This window comes from Sus scrofa, chromosome 2 (assembly GCF_054392235.1).
Source record: "Sus scrofa isolate SSC_HxYL_T2T_F1_AM1 chromosome 2, Sscrofa_HxYL_maternal_Yorkshire_Landrace_v2.0, whole genome shotgun sequence".
NCBI lineage: Eukaryota > Metazoa > Chordata > Mammalia > Artiodactyla > Suidae > Sus > Sus scrofa.
In genome coordinates, this window is record NC_139384.1 from 10438148 (window position 1) to 10456668 (window position 18521).

Sequence of the window (18521 nt, forward strand, 5' to 3'; positions counted from 1 at the left end):
AAGTGCAGCAGTGGGACTAGGAGGGCAAAGCAGAGAGCGAGGTGCATGGACCTTTGGTACCACCGCCCCAGGACACCACATCCTGAGATGCTTGGGTGGGGGCTGGGCACTGAGACTCAGGCTTCAGAGGTCAGTTCTTGGGAGAGGACTGGGATTGGCTGTGTGGAGGCAGCCTGAGGGATTAGGGAGCCATGTGGGGAGCCAACATCACTCTGGAAGGAAGGAGGATCACCGGAAGCAGCCCTGGGACCACGAAAGAATGGGCTGGGGAGCAGGGGCCACAGCCTAGGGAATGTGGGAAGAGCCGTAGGCCCCCAGGAAAAGCAAGGCACCATTGTTGGAGAGGGCAAGAGGAGGAGAGGCAGGACAGCCATGGGAATATCTTCCTCTGCCCATGTGGGTATGGTCTCTTGGGTGGTGGTGGTGGGAACCTGTCGCAAAGGCTGCACGTGGTGGGGTGCCTCTTGAGCAGGGTATGGGCATGAGGGGCAAACCACCAGAGCCATCTCAGAGTCAAGAGGGGGTGGGTGGCCTGCCACCACTAGGATATTGTGAACAGGCACCACCTGTGGCCCCGGATATCTCACGGGTGGTGACAGAAGAGGGCACTGCTTCCTAGACCTTCCCGAGTGTCACTGCCACTTCCCAGGCCCCAGCTACCAGGAGCAGCCTGGGCCACCTCCCTGAGGGTCTTTGGCACTGCAAGGGCCCAGAAACCAGGCACTGGCTACAGGGGCCCTGCCCATTGCCTCCGTCTCCCTGGAAGCATGTGCAGACCATACATCAGCACACCCTCCATCAAGGGGAGAGTAGTGACACAGTGAGGAAGGAGACAGCCATCATCTGAAACAAAAGCAACCTTCACTCCCCCACCCCCACCCCAAAAATGTAAGCCCTCACAAAGTACCCAGGCGTGTTCTCATATATAAATAGCCTTCCAAGACTAGTGTATCTGTTTTCCCTAAACTTGTGGCATAAGAAAAATAAAAGCAAATGAAGAAAGTCGGAATAATTGCCAGTGAAAAGAAGAGGAAAATTCCCCTGAAAGAGCAAACAATGAAACAGGCCCCTGCAGTCTAATAGAAACTGAGTTCAAAAAGGAGACCGTGAAAGTTCTGAAGGAATGAAGAGTGGATAGGAAGAAATTAAGAATGGATATGAACAGTAATGTGGATTAGTTTAGAATGGAGTTAGAATCTATACGGAGAAGTGAAGAAAAAGTAGAAAATACATTTGAGAGATGCAAGCTGAGTTAAAGGTATTGAAGACCTGAAAGAATAATGCAGAGGAATGAATAAGTGACTTGGAAGGTAGAATAATGGAAATCACACAATCAGGACAGCAGACAGAAAACCACATGAAAAAACATGAAAGCAAAATAAGAGATCTATGGCTAATATAAAGCAGGCCAATCAATACATTATAGGGATTCCAGAAGGAGAAGAAAAAGAAAAGTGGACTGAAAATGTATTTGAAGAAATCATGGCTGAAACCTTTGCAATCCTTTAGGAAGCAGATACCAAGATACAGGAAGCACAGAGGGCCCCAAACAAGTTGAACCCAAACAAACCCACACCAAGACATACTATACTAAAAATGGCAAAAGTTAAAGATAAGGAGAGGATTCCAAAGACAGCAAGAGGAAACTCTAGGAGTTAATTACAAGGGAACCCCCCCATAAGGTTATGTGCTGATTTCTCTGCGAAGATACTACAGGCCAGAAGAGAGTGTCAAGATATATTCAAAATTGTAAAAGGGAAAAATTTATAGCCTAGAGTACTCTACCCAGCAAGATTACCATTTACAGTAGACGGAGAAATAAGGAATTTCTCCCACACACAAAAAGTAAAAGAGGATAGCAATCTAAACCCATTCTCAAAGAAATACTGGCAGCTCTCCTCTAAAAAGGAAAGACGTAAGCAGATTCAGGATGGAGGAAATCACAACAGGAAAGTAATCCCTTATAAGCCGTGTGCAGATCTAGGAGGGGAAGGTGTTTGTAAAAGCCGTGATAAACACAAGGATCAGCAAAAGGATAAACACGAAGATGTAAAGAAGGACATCACAATCATAAAATGTGGGGAAGGGAAGCCAGAAAGTCTAGACTCTTTTTGTTTAGAATGTATTTGAGCCTATGTGACTATCAGGGAAGGGGTCAACCGACTTGGAAAGCAGGGCAACCACAAGGCAAAACCAAACAATTCATTCACAAAACCTATAAAGAAGAGGACACAGGCATAAAATAAAGGGAAATCATCCAGCCAAAACAAACAAACAAACAAAAAAAGTGAAAGGAATAAAGGAGAAACATGGAATTTTCTGGACAACAAAGTTCACAGTGGCAAAGGATTTATCAATAATTCCCTTAACTGTCAATGGACTGAATGTTCCAATCAAAAGACATAGAGAGGCAGACTGGATGTGAAAACAAGAGCCTACATTATGCTGCTTGCAATAGCCTCACCTAAGGCAAAGGACACATATAAGTTGAAAGTGAGGGGATGGGAAAAGATATTTCATGACAATGGAGAGGACATGAAGGTGGGAATTGCATATTCACATCAGTCAAATCAGACTTTAAAAACAAAGTCCAGAAAGACCAAGAAGTACACTATTTAGTGATAGGAGGATCAGTTCAAGAGAGCATATTACACTTGTCAATATATATGCCCCTAATATAGGTGCACCCAAATACATACAACAAATACTAACAGACATAAGAGGAGACATTGATGGGAATACAAAAATAGTAGGAGATTTTAACACCCCACTCGTCTCAATGGACAGATTCTCTGGATAGAAAATCAACAAGGCAGCAGAGATCCTAAATGGGGCAATTAAAACAGTTAGATTTAACTGATAGTTTCAGGGCGTCACACCCAAAAAGCGAGAATACACATTCTTTTCAAGTGCACATGGAACATTCTCAAGGATTGATCAGATACTGATAAACCCAAAACTAAGCTCAACAAATTTAAGATTATGGAAATTATTTCAAGCATCTTCTCTGATCACAATGGTATGAAATTAGAAATCAGGGATGGACATGCTGTCAAATTTCGTTGTGATGGTTTATGTACAACTTTAAATGTAATAAAATTCATTAAGTAATAAAAACAAATGAAAAAAAAAGGAAATTAGAAATCAACCACTGGAAAAGAAATGAGAAAACCCTGATTATATAGAGACTAAACAACATGCTACTAAAAAAACAAATAGGTCAACAAGGAAATCAAAAAGCAAATTAAAAAGTACCTTGAGACAAATGACAATGAAAACACAGCCATTCCAAATCCATGGGATGCCACAAAAGCAGTTCTCAGAGGGAAGTTCATAGTGATATGGGCCTTCCTGAAAAAAGAGGAAAATGTCAAATCAACAACCGAAGCTACCACCTAAAAGAATTCGAAAGGAAGAACAAAGAAAACCTAAAGTCATCAGAAGGAAGGGTGTCATAAAGATCAGGGAGGAAATCAATGAAATACAGAGTCACAAAATGATAGAAAAACTTGATAAAACCAAGAGCTGGTTTTTTGAAAAATAAACACAATTGACCAAACTCTGGCCAGACTCACCAAGAAGAGAGAGACAACACGGGTAAACAAAATAAGAAATGAAAAAAGGAAATATCAATGGATACTGTAGATATGTACAAAATAAGAGAATTTTATGAGAATTATATACCAAGAAATTTGACCATCTAGAAGAAATGGAGCACTTTCTAGAGGAATACAGCCCACCAAAACAGAATCGAGAAGAAATTGATCATTTGAAAAGACTGATCACTAGAAATGACATTGGATTTGTAATAAAAACACTCCCTACAAGCCACGTCCTGGACCAGATAGCCTCACAGGCAAATTCTACCAAATTTACAAGGAAGAACTTATTTCCATCCTTCTTAAACTTTTCCAAAAGATTGAAGAAGAAGGAATAATCCCAAGAACATTCTATGAAGTCAGCATCGCCCTAATAGCAAAACCAGACAAAGATACCATAAAAAATTTACAGGCCACTATCTTTGAAGAATAGAGACTCCAAAATTCTCAACAAAATTTTAGCCCGCTGAATCCAAGACCACTTAAAAAAGACCATACAGCACGACTGATGGGACTCATCCCAAGTTCACAAGGATGGTTCAACATATGCAAATCAATCAACAGCCTACACCACATTAACCAAAGAAAAGTCAGAGCCCACATGAGCATCTCAACAGATGCAGAAAAGGCATTTGACACAATCCAACATCCATTCAGGATAAACATTGTTACCAACATGCCTATAGAGGGAACATACCTTAACACAATAAAAGCCATTGATGGGAAACCCACCGTCAATATACTACTCAATGGAGAAAAGCTGAAAGCCTTTCTGCTAAAGTCTGAAACAAGACAAGGACGTCCAGTCTCACCACTTATATTCAACGCATTCAACATGGTATTGGAAGTCCTAGCCACAGCAATCAGAAAAACCAAAGAAATAAAAGGTATCCAAATGGGAAGGGAAGAGGTAAAATTGTAACTCTATGCAGATGACATAGTACTATGTATAGAAAACCCTAAAGACGCTACCCAAAAGCTACATGAACTGATGAATGAATTCAGCAAAGTAGCAGGATACAAGCTTAACATTCTGAAATCAGCTGTCCTTCTACATACGAACAATGAAATATTACAAAAAGAATAACAAGAATGTATACCTTTTAGAAATCACACCACAAAGTATGAAATGCCTCGGAATAAACCAGACCAAGGTGGTGAAAGTCTCCTATGCTGAGAAGTATAAGACATTAATCAAGTAAATTAAAGAGGATTCAAAGAAATGGGAAAATATCCCATGCTCTTGCACTGGAAGCATTCATGTTATTAAAATGACATCCACTCAAAGCCATCGACAGTGTTCATGAGATCCCTATGAAATTACTGACGACATTTTTCTCACACCTGGAACAAACAATCCAAACATGTGTATGGAACCATAAAAGAGCCTGAATTGCCAAGGCAGTAGTGAGGAAGAAAACCAAGCAGGAGACGTAACTCTCCCAGACTTCAGACAATATTCTGTAACCGAGAGAGTGTGGTACTGGTACAAAACAGACATAGTGACTAATGCAACAGAAGAGAGAGGGAGCCCAGAAATAAGCCCAGACACCTAGTAGAAATGGACCACTGTAGTCAATGAATCTTCAAAACGGAAGCAAGAACAGAAAATGGAAAAAAGACAGTCTCTTGAGCAAGCGGTGCTGGCGAAGCTGGACACCTGCATGTAAATCAATGAAAGTAGAACACTCCCTCACACTACACACAGAAGTCAACTAACAATGGCTTACAGACTTAAACATAAGATAGGACACCATCGAACTCCCAGAAGAGAACATAGGCTAAACATTCTCTGACGTCAACCACACAAATGTTTTCTTAGGTCAGTCCCCTAAGGCAAGAGAAATAGGAACGAAAAGAAGCCAAAGGGACCCACTAAAACGGACAAGCTTTTGCACAGCAAAAGAAACCATAAAACCCACAAAAAGACAACCTATAGAATGGGAGAAAATAGTTAGAAACCATGCAACCAAGAAGGGTTTACTCTCAAAGTATACAAACACCTCCTGCAACTCAACAGCAAAAGCACAAAGAATGCAATTGAAAAGTGGGCAGAAGACCTAAAGAGACATTTCTCCTAGGAAGACATATGGATGGCCAGCAGACACCTGAAAAAATGCTCAACATCACTAGTCATTAAAGAAATGCAAATCAAAACTACCATGAGGTACCCCCTCGCACTTGTCAGAAAGACCATCATCAATACGTCCATAGATGAGATATGCTGGAGAGGCTGTGGAGACAAGGGAACCCTCCTACACTCTTGGTGGCAATGTACATTGGTACAACCCCTTTGGAAGACAGTTTGGAGGTACCTCAGAAAACTACGTATGGAACTGACATATGATCAAGCAATCCGACTCTGGGCATATATCCAGACCAAACTTTCATTCCAAAAGCTACATGCACCCCTATGATAAAAACTGCAGCACTCTTTGCAATAGCCCAGGCATGGAAACAACCTAAATGTCCATTGACAGATGACTGGATTAAGAAGATGTAGTGCATAGACACCATGGAATATTACTCAGCCATAACAAAAGTCAAAAGAATGCCGTTTGTGTTAACATGGATGTGACTAGAGGTTCTCATACTAAATGAGGTAATTCAGAAAGAGAGGAAAATATCATGTGATATCTCATACATGGAATCTGCATTGTGGCAAAACGAACCTATCTCCAGAAGAGAAAGAAACTGAGGGACTTAGAGAACAGACTTGTGGCTGCCAAGTTGGAGGGGGAGGGAGTGGGATGGAGTAAAAGTATCGGGTTATTAGATACAAACTATTACATTTAGAATGGATGAGCAACGAGATCCTGCTGTATAGCACAGAGAACAATATCCAATCACTTATGATAGAACATGATGGAAGATAATATGAGAAAGAGAATGTATATAAATGTATAACTTGGTTATTTTCCTGTACAGTAGAAATTGACAGAACATTCTAAATTAACTACTTTTTTTTTAAATGGCAGGAGTTCCTCCTTTTTTAAGGCTGAATGATATTCCATTGTATGTCTGTATCATATTTTCTTCATCCATTCAAATGTTAATGGATCTAAGTTGTTTCCACATCTGGGCTATTGTGAATAATGTTGCAATGAACAGGACAGTACAAATATCCCTTTGAGATCCTGCTTTTAATTTGGGGGGAATAACTACCCAGAAGTGGGATTCCAGAAGTGGGATTGCTGGATTAAATAGCAATTCTCTTTTCAAGTGTTGGAGGAACCTCCCTTCTGTTTGCCAGCAGCTGCATCCTTGTCCATTCCCACCAGCACAGGGTTCCATGTCCTCCTCCACACTTGTCATCTTTTGTTTTTTATAATGACCACACTAGTAGGTGTGAGGTGATATCTCATTGTCACTTAATGTGCTTTTTCTTGAGGATCCATGTGAGAGGATCTATCCTCATTCCAAATTTACAGAAGAGGAAACTGCTGTCCAGAGAAGAACTTATCAAGGTCACATGACCTGTAGGTGTCAGAGGTGGGATGTGCACCAGGCAGGAGAGCTCCAGGATGTACTTGCCTGGCCAGGATGCTGCAGTGTCTTCCACGTGCTTAGCAACCTGGGGATCATGCTGTTTTGTATTCTGTTCTTTTCTCTCAGTGTTGTATTGGAAAAATATCTCCTAACACTGAATGCCTCCCCCAAACACAATTTTAAGGCAGTTGCTCGATGGCTGATCCGCGCTGTGTATACTTGAATGAGCCTTGGGATGTCCTAGATTTTCCCTTTTGTAAGAGGCCCTGAGGATTGCATCCTTGCTTATTAATGTTTGTGGGTGCTTATTAATATTTGTTTGTGATCATTGCTTTAGCATAAATCTTAGAAGCAAGATTTCTGGGAGAGAACCATACTTATTTTAGGGATAAATCATCTCCAAATAGACTATACCAATTTATACACTCACAAGAAACGTTCAAGATCTATCTCTAAAAATTTTTTTCCTTTTCTTTTCTTTTCTTGCTTTTTAGGGCTGCACCTGAGACCCGTGGCTAGGGGTTGAATGAGAGCTGCAGCTGCTAGCCTATGTCACAGCCACGGGTACTCAGGGCCCAAGCCACGTCTGCAACACACACCACACCTCATGGCAATGCTGGATCCTTAACCCACAGAGTGAGGCCAGGCGTCAAACTTCCATCCTCATGGGTACTATTTGGGCTCGTTTCCACTGAGCCACAATGGGAACTCCAGATTTATCTTTTTCCTGTTTTTCCTACTTTTTCTCTCACGGAAGGCTATCAACTCTGTGGTCTGCAATTAGTAGAGGATAAAGGTGGAGTGTAGGATAAGATGTTTTCTTTGAAAATCAGAATTTATCCTCATGTTGGTGGCACAGGCTGCCAAAATAGAGACTGAAGAATAGCAGGCTTATTAACAGACACCTGCTTCAGCCCCTCCCTTAGGCTCATCTAGGGAGAAAAGCCTGGCCGTTTCAGGTTGCTATTACGGAAATAAGCCATGCTGACATCATACATGATCCCCAGCATGGGTGCAGCAGTGTGTTCTAGTGAAAGCACTTACGGATCCATCCATTCATTTATTCAACATGGAATTATTGAGGACCTACTGTGTGCCTGTCACTGGTACTGGAACCAGAAGATGGGAGGAGACTTCCCTCATCTGTACCATGGGGATCACGCCCTGCAGGGGCTCATGAGGAAACAGGGAGACTGCACGTGTCATCAACTGGGGCTGATTATTACGACTGTTATTGGTGGTTTCTCACCAGGAGAGGCATTGCTTATGGCTCCACAAGGACCACTTGGAAAACGAGTCTCACAAACTCTTTGCTTGAGTCTCCATTAAGCCAAAACCCAGTTGTATCTCAACACCTCTGCCGTTTTCTCCATCTGGCCCTTGCCACTGGGGGTCTGTTTATCTGTCTCCACGCCTGGGTGGTGGGCTCCTAACCCAGCCCTCTATCTCTGGGATCCACCACAGTACCTGGCACATAGTTCAAGTGCTTGGTAAATTTGTACTGAATGAAAACATGAAGGGAGGAAGACAGTCCTGTAGCTGACATTTTCTTGCCTGAGCGAAGCAAAGTGCAGATACTTTGGGTGAGTTGGGTGTGTTTTCCATCTTATTTATTCCTCCCTGTTCCTTCTTCCATCAGGACCTCCCTTTGCCTCTGACTCCTTCTGTCTAGCCTGGGCAACTATCTGGGTCTGCAAACGTGCCCAACCATGGCAGCTGGGACCAGGTGGTTTGTGTCTCTGCCCTCTGGAGGAAGCTCTGAAAGGCTGATGTCTTTGTGCATCATGTTCCCCCCTTTACACAGCCCCACCAACAGTATTTGAGGCCAAGATGAGGGCCATGCTGGGGCCTCAAAGGAGTGGGGATGGCTTGGGCATCCACATGTGTCTGTCACCCCAGAAGTGGGACTGGGAAGGATAGTACAGGAGTGGGTGGCAGAGAGCTGATGGCTGGGGTGGGGGTGGGGGATAAGGGGAACATTCTAGTTTGCAGGGCGTCAACCAAAGCCCTTCTGGAGCAGAGGGCCACTGTCAAAGGTCCTCTGAGAGGGTAAGAATAGAATTTTTTTTTTTTTTGCCAGTCTTGTAGCACATCCAGGGGCCAGGGATTGAACCTGAGCCACAGCAGTGACACCAGCCACAAGGCGGTTCCTTAACCACTCAAGGATAAGGCACTGCCTAGCATCTATTTTTTTATTTTTGTCTTTTTGCTATTTCTTTGGGCCGCTTCCGCGGCATATGGAGGTTCCCAGGCTAGGGGTCTAATCGGAGCTGTAGCCACCGGCCTACGCCAGAGCCACAGCAACGCAGGATCTGAGCCGCGTCTGCAACCTACACCACAGCTCACAGCAACGCCAGATCGTTAACCCACTGAGCAAGCGCAGGGACCAAACCCGCAACCTCATGGTTCCCAGTCAGATTCGTTAACCACTGTGCCACGACGGCGCCTCCCTAGCATCTATTTTTATTAACCTTTACCATCCCTCTGAGAATGTGGCACAGTTTCTGGGATAGTCACACACTGTTCTGTAATCTAGAATATCCCTCTGGCACTTACTTGGGGCCACTTCTCCCCAGCTCCAATAATGGTTCTGGAAGAACCTGTCAATCCTGGTCTCTGCAGGGCAGGGCCATGTGACCAAGTTAAACCAATCAGAGTACCCACGACCCCCTCCGTGATGGTTGGTCCAGGGTTGGACACATGACCTCAGGTGGACCAATCAGAGCCCTCCCTGGTACCCCGCTCTTTTGTGCGCTTGTTTCCCAAGGGGTTAGATGCCTTTTGGAATATAAAACCTTGGGGCAGGCAGCTGCGGAGTCCTTCAGTATGTTTAGAAGCCTGAGGGAGGAAAGGTAAGAGAGAGGCTAAGAGAGTCAAAGATGGGAAGAGGGAAAGAGCAATGGAGAGGAAGCGTGAGCTGATGGCTTCTGATGACTTGGGTCCAGGGTCTGAGATGTTTGGATCTGTGCTGATTCCTGGATCCCCGATCTCCACTATCTTTCCAAGAGGTCTGCCCTTCCCTTGGAAAATTCGTGGAGATGGGCTCCTCTCACTTGTGGTTCAGACTAGGTCGTCAAGTCCTGCGCTATTATGAAGCACCGCCCAGAGAGACTCAGAGAGAGGCGCTGGTTGGTAGTAGCACCATTGCAAAGGCAATCCTTTATTCTTTACTGAGAACAGGGCTTTTCAGAGCACCGAACCCCGTTCAAGCTGCCCTCCCTGGGCGAGAATGCCCTGGGTGTGAGGGAATGTGTGTTTGGAGGGGTTGGCCTGGATGTTGCTTGAAGCAGCCCCAGCATTTATGTGGCCTGAGCCAGGCCAATCCTGTTCTGTCCTTCATCATAAACAGTGAAGTACAGCCTTAAGAAGACATCACCCAGGATCCAAATCTCCCTCTGGTTCAAGGTATCCATGATATCCTCAAAGGTGCTGTAGCAGCGGTTATTATTAGCATTCTGGGAGAAGGAAAGACACAGCCGTGAGCCTGAGCCCTCACCTGCTGCTGCCCAACCTCCGTATCCAGATCCTAGTCTTCCCTTTGCCTTCAAGAGACTGGTTTTGTGGGAGGCCCTGGCCCCCACCCTGGCCACAGCCATTTGGTGATGAGTGGTCAGTGGTGGGTGGTGGGGGTGGGAACTGCTGGGGTGCATCTTGGCCTTTAGAGGTCCCCCTTCTCCAGGCATCCAGCAGTGCACTGGTCCCACACATTGCAGATTTAAGAACCAGCCCCCATGGTTGGCCCCTGACCTTTCGGATGTAGGCTTGAGCTGGCACTGGGTAGTCGACATTGTTAATGGTGAAGACGATGTCTGGCAAGGCCTTCCTGGCATTACACGGGACGACATACTGTTAGAGAAAGAGGGAGAGTGGTTGGTTCAGCTGATCTTTCCTGTGAAGAGCCCCAGAGTGACCCTGTGGCCTGATACTTCACCTCCTTCTCAAAGTGCTTGGCATTGATGAGAGAATGGATTTTGGCCACCGCTTTACTTGGGCCATGCAGCATCGACGTCCCGGTATCCACGATGGCCTGGCAGCCGCGGGGACAACCAATGACTCTCCCTCTGCATGTGATCCTGAGAGACAGTGGGACAAAGGGGGCACCAGGGTCACGCTGAAGTCTCCCACTGCTGCCACCGCCCCCACCCACGACTGTCTCCAGAACAGTCCTCCAGCTCTTGTCCCCACTCTGTTTTCCTTTGCTCTGGTCATTTCACTTTCCTTGATTTCCTTTCAGTTCCTGAATGCACCGGGCTCATTTGTGCCTCAGGGCCTTGGCACATGCTGGTCACCCTGTCTAGAAGGCCCCCATCCCCTTTGGTTGATTTCTCCTCATCATCTGGGTTGCAGCTTCATTGTCACATTTCAGGGAATTCTCCCCCCTCTACCTCTTCCCCCACCGACTACATCAGGCTCTTCTCTTGGATATTCTCTGTACACACTTCTTCATGTCTAGCCTGGAGCAAAGTGGTAATTCATTCTTTGTGGGACTTGTTTCCTGAATGTCCACCTTCCTAGATGCTAGGTCTGTAAGAACAAGGGGTATCCTCAGGGCCCAGCACACAGTAAATCCACACCATGGGTTTGTTGAATGTTGGAGGTTCTCTGGGGCAGCAGATGCTCATTAGAGTGGTGGGGAGGGGGACCCAGGGTGCCCTGGGAGAGCTTGTCCCCCAGCCCTGCCCCCTGGGCTGGCTCAGACACTGAGGCTCCCGGGCAGGCGATGAGCGACATTGCCCAGGGGCCTCCAAGGGACATGGAAGCTCTTGTGTGAGGGGCTCAACTCCTGCCTCTTGTTCTGAGGCCACTCTTGGGTCCCAGCTCCCTGGTGGCCTCTGTCATAGCCCCTGTCTCCCTGTGTGCCTGGGATGGGGCTGGGTGGGTCAGGGTCAGGAGGCGTCTCTCTGTCTGATGTGCTTTCCAGTCTCAGGAATGTAGCCAACCTCTCTGCACTCCTGGGTAGCTTCTCCCTAAGGAGACCCGTTTTCCCAGTTTGTCCAGGATTTGTCCTGTTTTCCCACTGGCGGTCCTGTGCCCTAATCACCTGCTTGGGCCTGGGTAGCCGAGGACGGTTGGTCATCTTAGCACCAGCCTGCTCAGGCTCGTGGAAGTCTCCCTGATCCTCCTTTCAGGACCCTTTAGGGACCTCAACCCATGGTCCCCGTCTGCCTCCCACAGCGGAAGCTGCAGCATCCCCGGGTTGCACAAGCATCACTGGGCCCTTGTCAGGACCCTGGTCAGGAGGCCTGGGTAAATATAAACCTCTGAGATGTGTTTGTGTCTGTCTGTGTATGTCTGTGTCTGTTCATCTGTGTGTCTCTGTGTGCCTGTGTGTGTTTCTATGTGTGTCTCTGTACATGTTTCTATGTGTGTATCTGTCTGTGGAGTGTATGTGTGTGTGTATCTGTGTGTGTGTGTGTGTGTGTGTGTGAGACGGTGTGTCTCTGCACATGCAGGGGTGTGAACCAGTCCGTGTCTGGGCGCATGTGTGGGGACATCCCTCAGTGTGGCCCTCAGAGGGAGGGGCTTACCTGTCCAAGGCGATCTGCCAGTAGCTAGTTTGTGTCAGGGGCACCCACTTGAGGTCTCCTTTGTAGTATTTCTTGTCCACGCCACCAAACATCACCACGCTGCCCTCCTCTTTGTCACTGAGGAGAGGAGGGAGAGGGAGGGCTGAGTGTAGGAGAATAATGGGTGGCTTTTCTCAACGTGGCCACACACCAGGTGCGGTTGAGGGCTGTGCTTATCCACCCCTCACAGGCACTGCTATGATCCCATTTTACAGATGCAGAAATTGAGGCACAGAGGGTTGAGTACCTGATCAGCTAATGAGTGGCCCAGGAGAGGTTTGAACCTGGGCAACCTGGCCAGGCTCTGAGCACCCACCCTTCCTGGAGGGCCTGGTCCTTTCCTGCAATCAGCCTACTGAGAGAGTCCCTCAGGGGACCCCAGCCTGGAGGGCTGTGGCTTCCACTGGGCCAGCCTGTCAATTTTCAGGAAAGCTGAGACCTGAGGTCACTAAGGGCATGGATCAGGCTCACCCAGGGCCAGGTTCCTGGGCCTGTGACCTGAGCCATCCATGGGCCCCCCGTTCAGCAGGGCCCCGTGCCTCTGCCATCTCTGTCCTGAAACTCAAGCTTTTTCCACAAGGGGTCCCACATGTTCCTTTCGCACTGGCCCCTGCCAGTGCTCTAGCTGGTCCTGGGCTCCTGGTCAAATGTGAGTGAGGAAGAAAGAGTCCCCCCATCCCTGTCCTCCCTTCCTTATCGAATCCGTCAGCGAATCCCGTTCTCTCCTCCTCCCACCTGAATCCTGACCCCTCCACTGCTCCTCCTCTTCCCTCCACCTCTCTGGACCAAGTGCTGCCCTTGGCCCCAGGAGCATGGTTGTGTTCCAATGAAAGTGTATTGATAGTAACCAGTTGAGTGACCAATTGTGGCCTTACGTTAGAGTTGGTTACCCTAGTCTAAACTATCTCTCAGAAAACTTCTGGGTTGTGTACGCTAGAATTTTTCATGCAACTTAAACCCTCTTAGAGCTGATGTGGAGACAGGGTTTGTGCAGCTCAGACTTACCTGCTCAGGTAGAAGGCAAAGACAGGCTCAGAAATTTGGTCTTGCTTCTTTAGGTTATCAATGACGGTGGTGGTCCCTTTGATGGCGATGCTGGGATAGGCCAGGCCCAGGATGCCATCGAAGATGGCATGTTCAAAGGCCTTACCAGTCTCCTCCTTGCTCAGGCCAAATGCCTGGCCCGTGCTTGTGAGTTGGCCGATCTGTGGGAGAAGGGGTGTTTCCACATGAAATTTTGGGAAGCAGGCCTGGGACTTTGCTAGGATGGAGGGGCACCAGAGATGCCATCATCTTGCAGGAAACTAAGGCCTGCCTGGGCCTCGGAGTTGACCATAGGTCAAGGTAGGACAGGGATCCAGTTCACTTGTAGCTGGGCTCTGGATTTCAACCCACAGCGGCTCCTTCTGCAAATGCTATCTCCAGTTAGTAGACTGGCCTTATGCCCTTGTCCTGGGGGGAGAGAGGCTCAAGGCAGGACCACATGGTTCCCACCTGAGGAGAATGAGTAGAGGGCAGGGTAGCCTTTCCTTTGGCATCCCTGGGATCTGATGGCAGAAAGGGATGAGTTTGTTGCAATGCATTGTGGATTCTGCATCCACACAGTAAGACAGATGCCCATTATAAAAGGTAACTTCAAGGTTCTTATGAATATTCCGCCTGAGAAACATGCAGTGTGTGTGTGAGAGAGAGAGAGAGAGGAAAGAGGAAGAGAAAGAGAATACCCAGGCCCTTATGAGGAGGCCGGCCTGAGTTTTAATTAGATACTCCAAGACCGCCTAGAGTAAGAATGCACTTAGCAGGTTGCTCCCACATCTTTGGCCCCCTGCCTCCCCTGCCTGAGTGCCTGAAGCCCTGGGCTGCTCCCCAGGGTCCCCAGATCAGTTTTATTCTCTCTCCCCAAGGCCCCACAACAGCTCAGTTCTGACTGGCCAGCCCAGCTTCACCGCTTACCAGATGGGTGGGTGACCTTGGCCAAGGCCCTTGTTCTCTGCACCTCAGTTCCCTAATCTGTACAAAGGAGGTAATGACAGTACCTGCTGCAGGGGGGAGGGGCTGCAGGACTAAACCATGATCACAGTGGAAGTGCCTGGCCCAGTGCCAGGCCTAGTGGGGGAACAGAAATGTGTGTGTTTTACTCCCCCCACCCCAGTGCTGCCAGCAAAGTGACACCTGAGCAGCAAATCCACACGCAGACATTTCTCTGGGTCAGCATTTCTGAGAGTTTGTGTGTCAGCAGATGTACTTCCTCCCCAGGGATCTGTGTCTGTCTGGGAAGCAACAGTCCCTCCAGGGCCAGCCCTGCCTGAGCTTGTGGTATCCACATTACCCGAACGGTGTCTTGGCCAAGAAATCCTGACATCTTCCCAGAGCCGTATTCCAACTTGATGGATTTGCCCCGGTCATGGAAGGTGCTGGAGTGGGAAGGGTTGAAGGACCTGTGTGTAACTGCAGATAGAGGAGATGCGTATCTGTGAGCTTGCCGAGGTCCGAGAAGGGGGGTCGGGGCAGCACAAGGTGGGTGGGGAGGGCACTCACCACAGGCCTTGCTTTTGCAGTAGATGGAGGGCACCCAGAGGTCTGATGAGCCGGTGTCAAAGACGACGCTGAACTGCTGCGGGGGTGTGCCGATGCTGATGTTGCCCACGTAGACCATCTATAGGGAGCGGGGAGGGGTGGTCAGGGCAGAACTGACTGCCCTGGTCACCTTGGTTTTGGGAAGTGCCACCAACCTTGAGGTCCCTTGTGCACGGCCCCACCTCATAGCCTGTGCTCAGACCAGTGCCTCATTGGAGCAGCTCTCCAGTGTCCCCCTCAAGGCCCATCCTGAGCACGTCCTTCTCTTTCCTTTGCCCACACTCAATCCTTGTCCTGTCAACAGCACGCAGTTGGCCCTTTATTGTGACATTCATTTATTCTTTGTCTGTGTCTCAGGCTGGGCTATGTGTTCTTGACGAAGAGATAAGATCTTTTTCAAAATCAGTAGCCATCCCGTAGTTGCTCAGCAGTTAAGGAACCTGAGTGGTATCCGTGAGGGCACAGGTTTGATCCCTGGCGTCATTCAGTGGTTTAAGGATCTGGCATTGCCATGAGCTGCAGTGTGGGTCTTAGACACAGCTTGCATCCCCCCATCCCTGTGGCTGTGGCATAGGCTGTCAGCTGTAGCTCTGACATAACCACTAGCCTAGGAACTTCCATATGCTGCAGTGTAGCCCTCAAAAGGCAAAAAAGACAAAAAAAAAAAAAAGAAAGAAATCAGTAGCCATAACAATATAGTATTAGATTTCTACAGCATCACCCACTCTAGGAGCTCAATAACTTTTACTCATAAACTTTTAGTGTCTACGTGGGCTGGAAGGACTTCCACAGTCTGTGGCTTCAAAGTTGCTTTGCAGTTGGCTTTATTGTTTAATTAGACATGATTCACTCTTCATCTGTAACTAAGTGGTTCCTTTAGTTCAAGAAGAAGAATCTTGGGAGTTCCAGCTGTGGCTCAGCCATGATGAACCCCCCTAGGATCTGTGAGGATTGGGTTGGATCCCTAGCCCCACTCAGTGGGTTGAAGAATGGTATTGCCCTGGGCTGTGGTGTAGTAGCAGACGTGGCTTGAAATGCCTGGCTGTGGTGTAGGCTGGTTGTTGCAGCTCTAATTCAACTCCTAGCCTGGGAACTTCCATATGCTTTGGGTGCTGGCCCTAGCCACCAAAAAACCCCAAAAGCTCCACGTGCCAATGACAACTCCCTGGCACAGAAGTGGAGGTTCAGTGCCACCGGGTCATCTCTGGGCCCAGTCACCTCAGACCAAGAGTTGAGGGTGGGAGTGCCTTCTCCTCTGGGTGTGAGGCGCCAGATCCCCCTGTGGTTCTGCTTCCTGAAGGGGCCCCAGCCCCAACATCCCTCCTGGCCCCTCCTGGGGAACCCCAGGCTTGACCAGAGCACCAGGGGGCGCTGTGGAGCCTTCCTCCCCTTTCACTCACATCCAGGTAGTTCCTCAGCGGCTGATAAGAGAATTTCTGGACATGGGAAGAATTCTTGCTCAGGAGATTCTGGATCATGTTGTAAGGATGTTCCTTGAGGAAATTTTTCAGCAAGCCTTTTTCTCTGAGGCTTTCTCGGACGGACTTGACCTTCGTGAGAGGGATCCTTTCACGGTGCATTGGGAAAAGGAAAAAAACAAGAGATAGCCAACAGCTGTCCATGTTGTAGAAGGACTGTCACCCTCCATTGTACCGACGCTGTGTATTTTCCAAGCATTGTTATGAGGAGTGTCATCCTGCAAAGACCATGGCAAGGGCCTAGGTTTGAATACAGGTTCTTTCCTGTAATGTTGCAAAAGCCATGGGAGCCCTTGGAGCCTCCAGTGGCACCCAGGTTGAATGCAATAGCCCCCGCCCCCTACATAGAATGTTCTGGCTGTTAAGGAAGAGGATGGAAGTCATGTGCCTTGTGTGTGGGAAGTCTCCACCATGGTAGCCGATCCCATCGCTATTGTCATCCAAGAGTATCTGCCTCACAGTAGCTCTGGGAGGAGGCAGAAGGGGGATCGTGATCCTCTTTTTAGAGAGAAGGACTTTGAAATGCAGGACAGGGAGTCTGTGACTTGGCTGTGGTCATACTGCTTGTTAGAGGTCAAAAGGCCTAGCAGTAGGCCTCCTGATCTTTCTCCAGGGCTCAAGCCGAAGAAAGGGATGAGAGATGGAGCCAGGAGATGGGGAATAAATTGTGCCAATTAAGAGGCTAGCGGGAGTTCCCATCGTGGCGCAGTGGTAACAAATCCGACTAGGAACCATGTGGTTGCGGGTTCGATCCCTGCCCTTGCTCAGTGGGTTAATGATCCGGCATTGCCATGAGCTGTGGTGTAGGTCGCAGACACGGCTCGGATCCCGCATTGCTGTGGCTCTGGTGTAGGCTGGTGGCTACAGCTCCGATTAGACCCCAGCCTGGGAACCTCCATATGCCACGGGAGCAGCCCAAGAAATGGCAAAAAGACGAAAAGACACACACACACACACACACACATAAAAAGAGGCTAGTGAATGGGGAAGAATCAGAATTGAAAGGAAAATGAACAAAACCTCCGAGTGTTCTTCATGGGTAGAGTCAGCCAAAGAGATGGAGAGAAAGAAGAGAGATCCACAGGTGAAGCACTAGAAACACATCGACACAGAAATGGAGAGAGAGCCGAGAGAAGACCTAGGAGCAAATGCAGGAGAAATGCTTTCCACAGGATCACGCTGACAGTTGCCTGGGATGTGCACGGAACAAATCCAAGGCGTGCCATTTTTCACTTGGGTTGTGATGGGACTGGTGCCCCCAGAGTTGTGCAATCCCGCAGCCCTTCCCCAAGACCCTTGGGCCCCATGGTTCCCATGCAAAGTACTTATCAGTCAGTGAGAGCTGAGGTTTAAGACTGTCAGGAATGATGGCATTCCCTTCTAACCCCAATGTGTGGAGGAATAAGAGGATGCCAGGGCGACAAGAAACCTTCCATAGAGAGAGATGTTGTCAGTTCTAGTCCCCGTACTTACATGACTAAGCAGTCTGAGAGGGCCACCAGCCCAAGGATCACAAGCCACTTCATGCTTCTTTCCTGGGTCCAGGTACTCAGGAAAGAGGGAGTTCTGAGCATGCAGTGGTGGCTGGAAACTCCTAGTTATATATGCTCTGACATGCCTGTATCGTCCCCTCTCGGCCACCATTGGACCTGATAAGAAATAGACCTCCTGATAAGATCTTAGCCTCCATTGATATCCTTGGGGGTGGACTTAGAAAATTCTCAGAATACAGAGATTCTACTTCTATCTCTTCCTTGGGGCTTAGCTGCACAACGAAATCAAAGTGGGGGGATTAACAAAGAATTGAGAGA

At 47.9% G+C, this 18521-nt stretch overlaps 1 protein-coding gene across 1 annotated transcript; it reads right to left on the reverse strand.

Moving 5' to 3' along the window:
• Positions 1–10217: 10217 nt before the first annotated feature.
• On the reverse strand, positions 10218–18256 carry PAG6 (pregnancy-associated glycoprotein 6; the record flags this gene model as incomplete). The annotated part of the gene is given in 9 exon segments (NM_001001536.2): positions 10218–10543; positions 10836–10934; positions 11020–11161; positions 12617–12733; positions 13661–13860; positions 14985–15103; positions 15194–15311; positions 16633–16798; positions 18184–18256. Coding segments are annotated over 9 exon segments (1170 nt in total). The 3' UTR covers positions 10218–10387.
• Between the last annotated feature and the right edge of the window lie 265 nt (positions 18257–18521).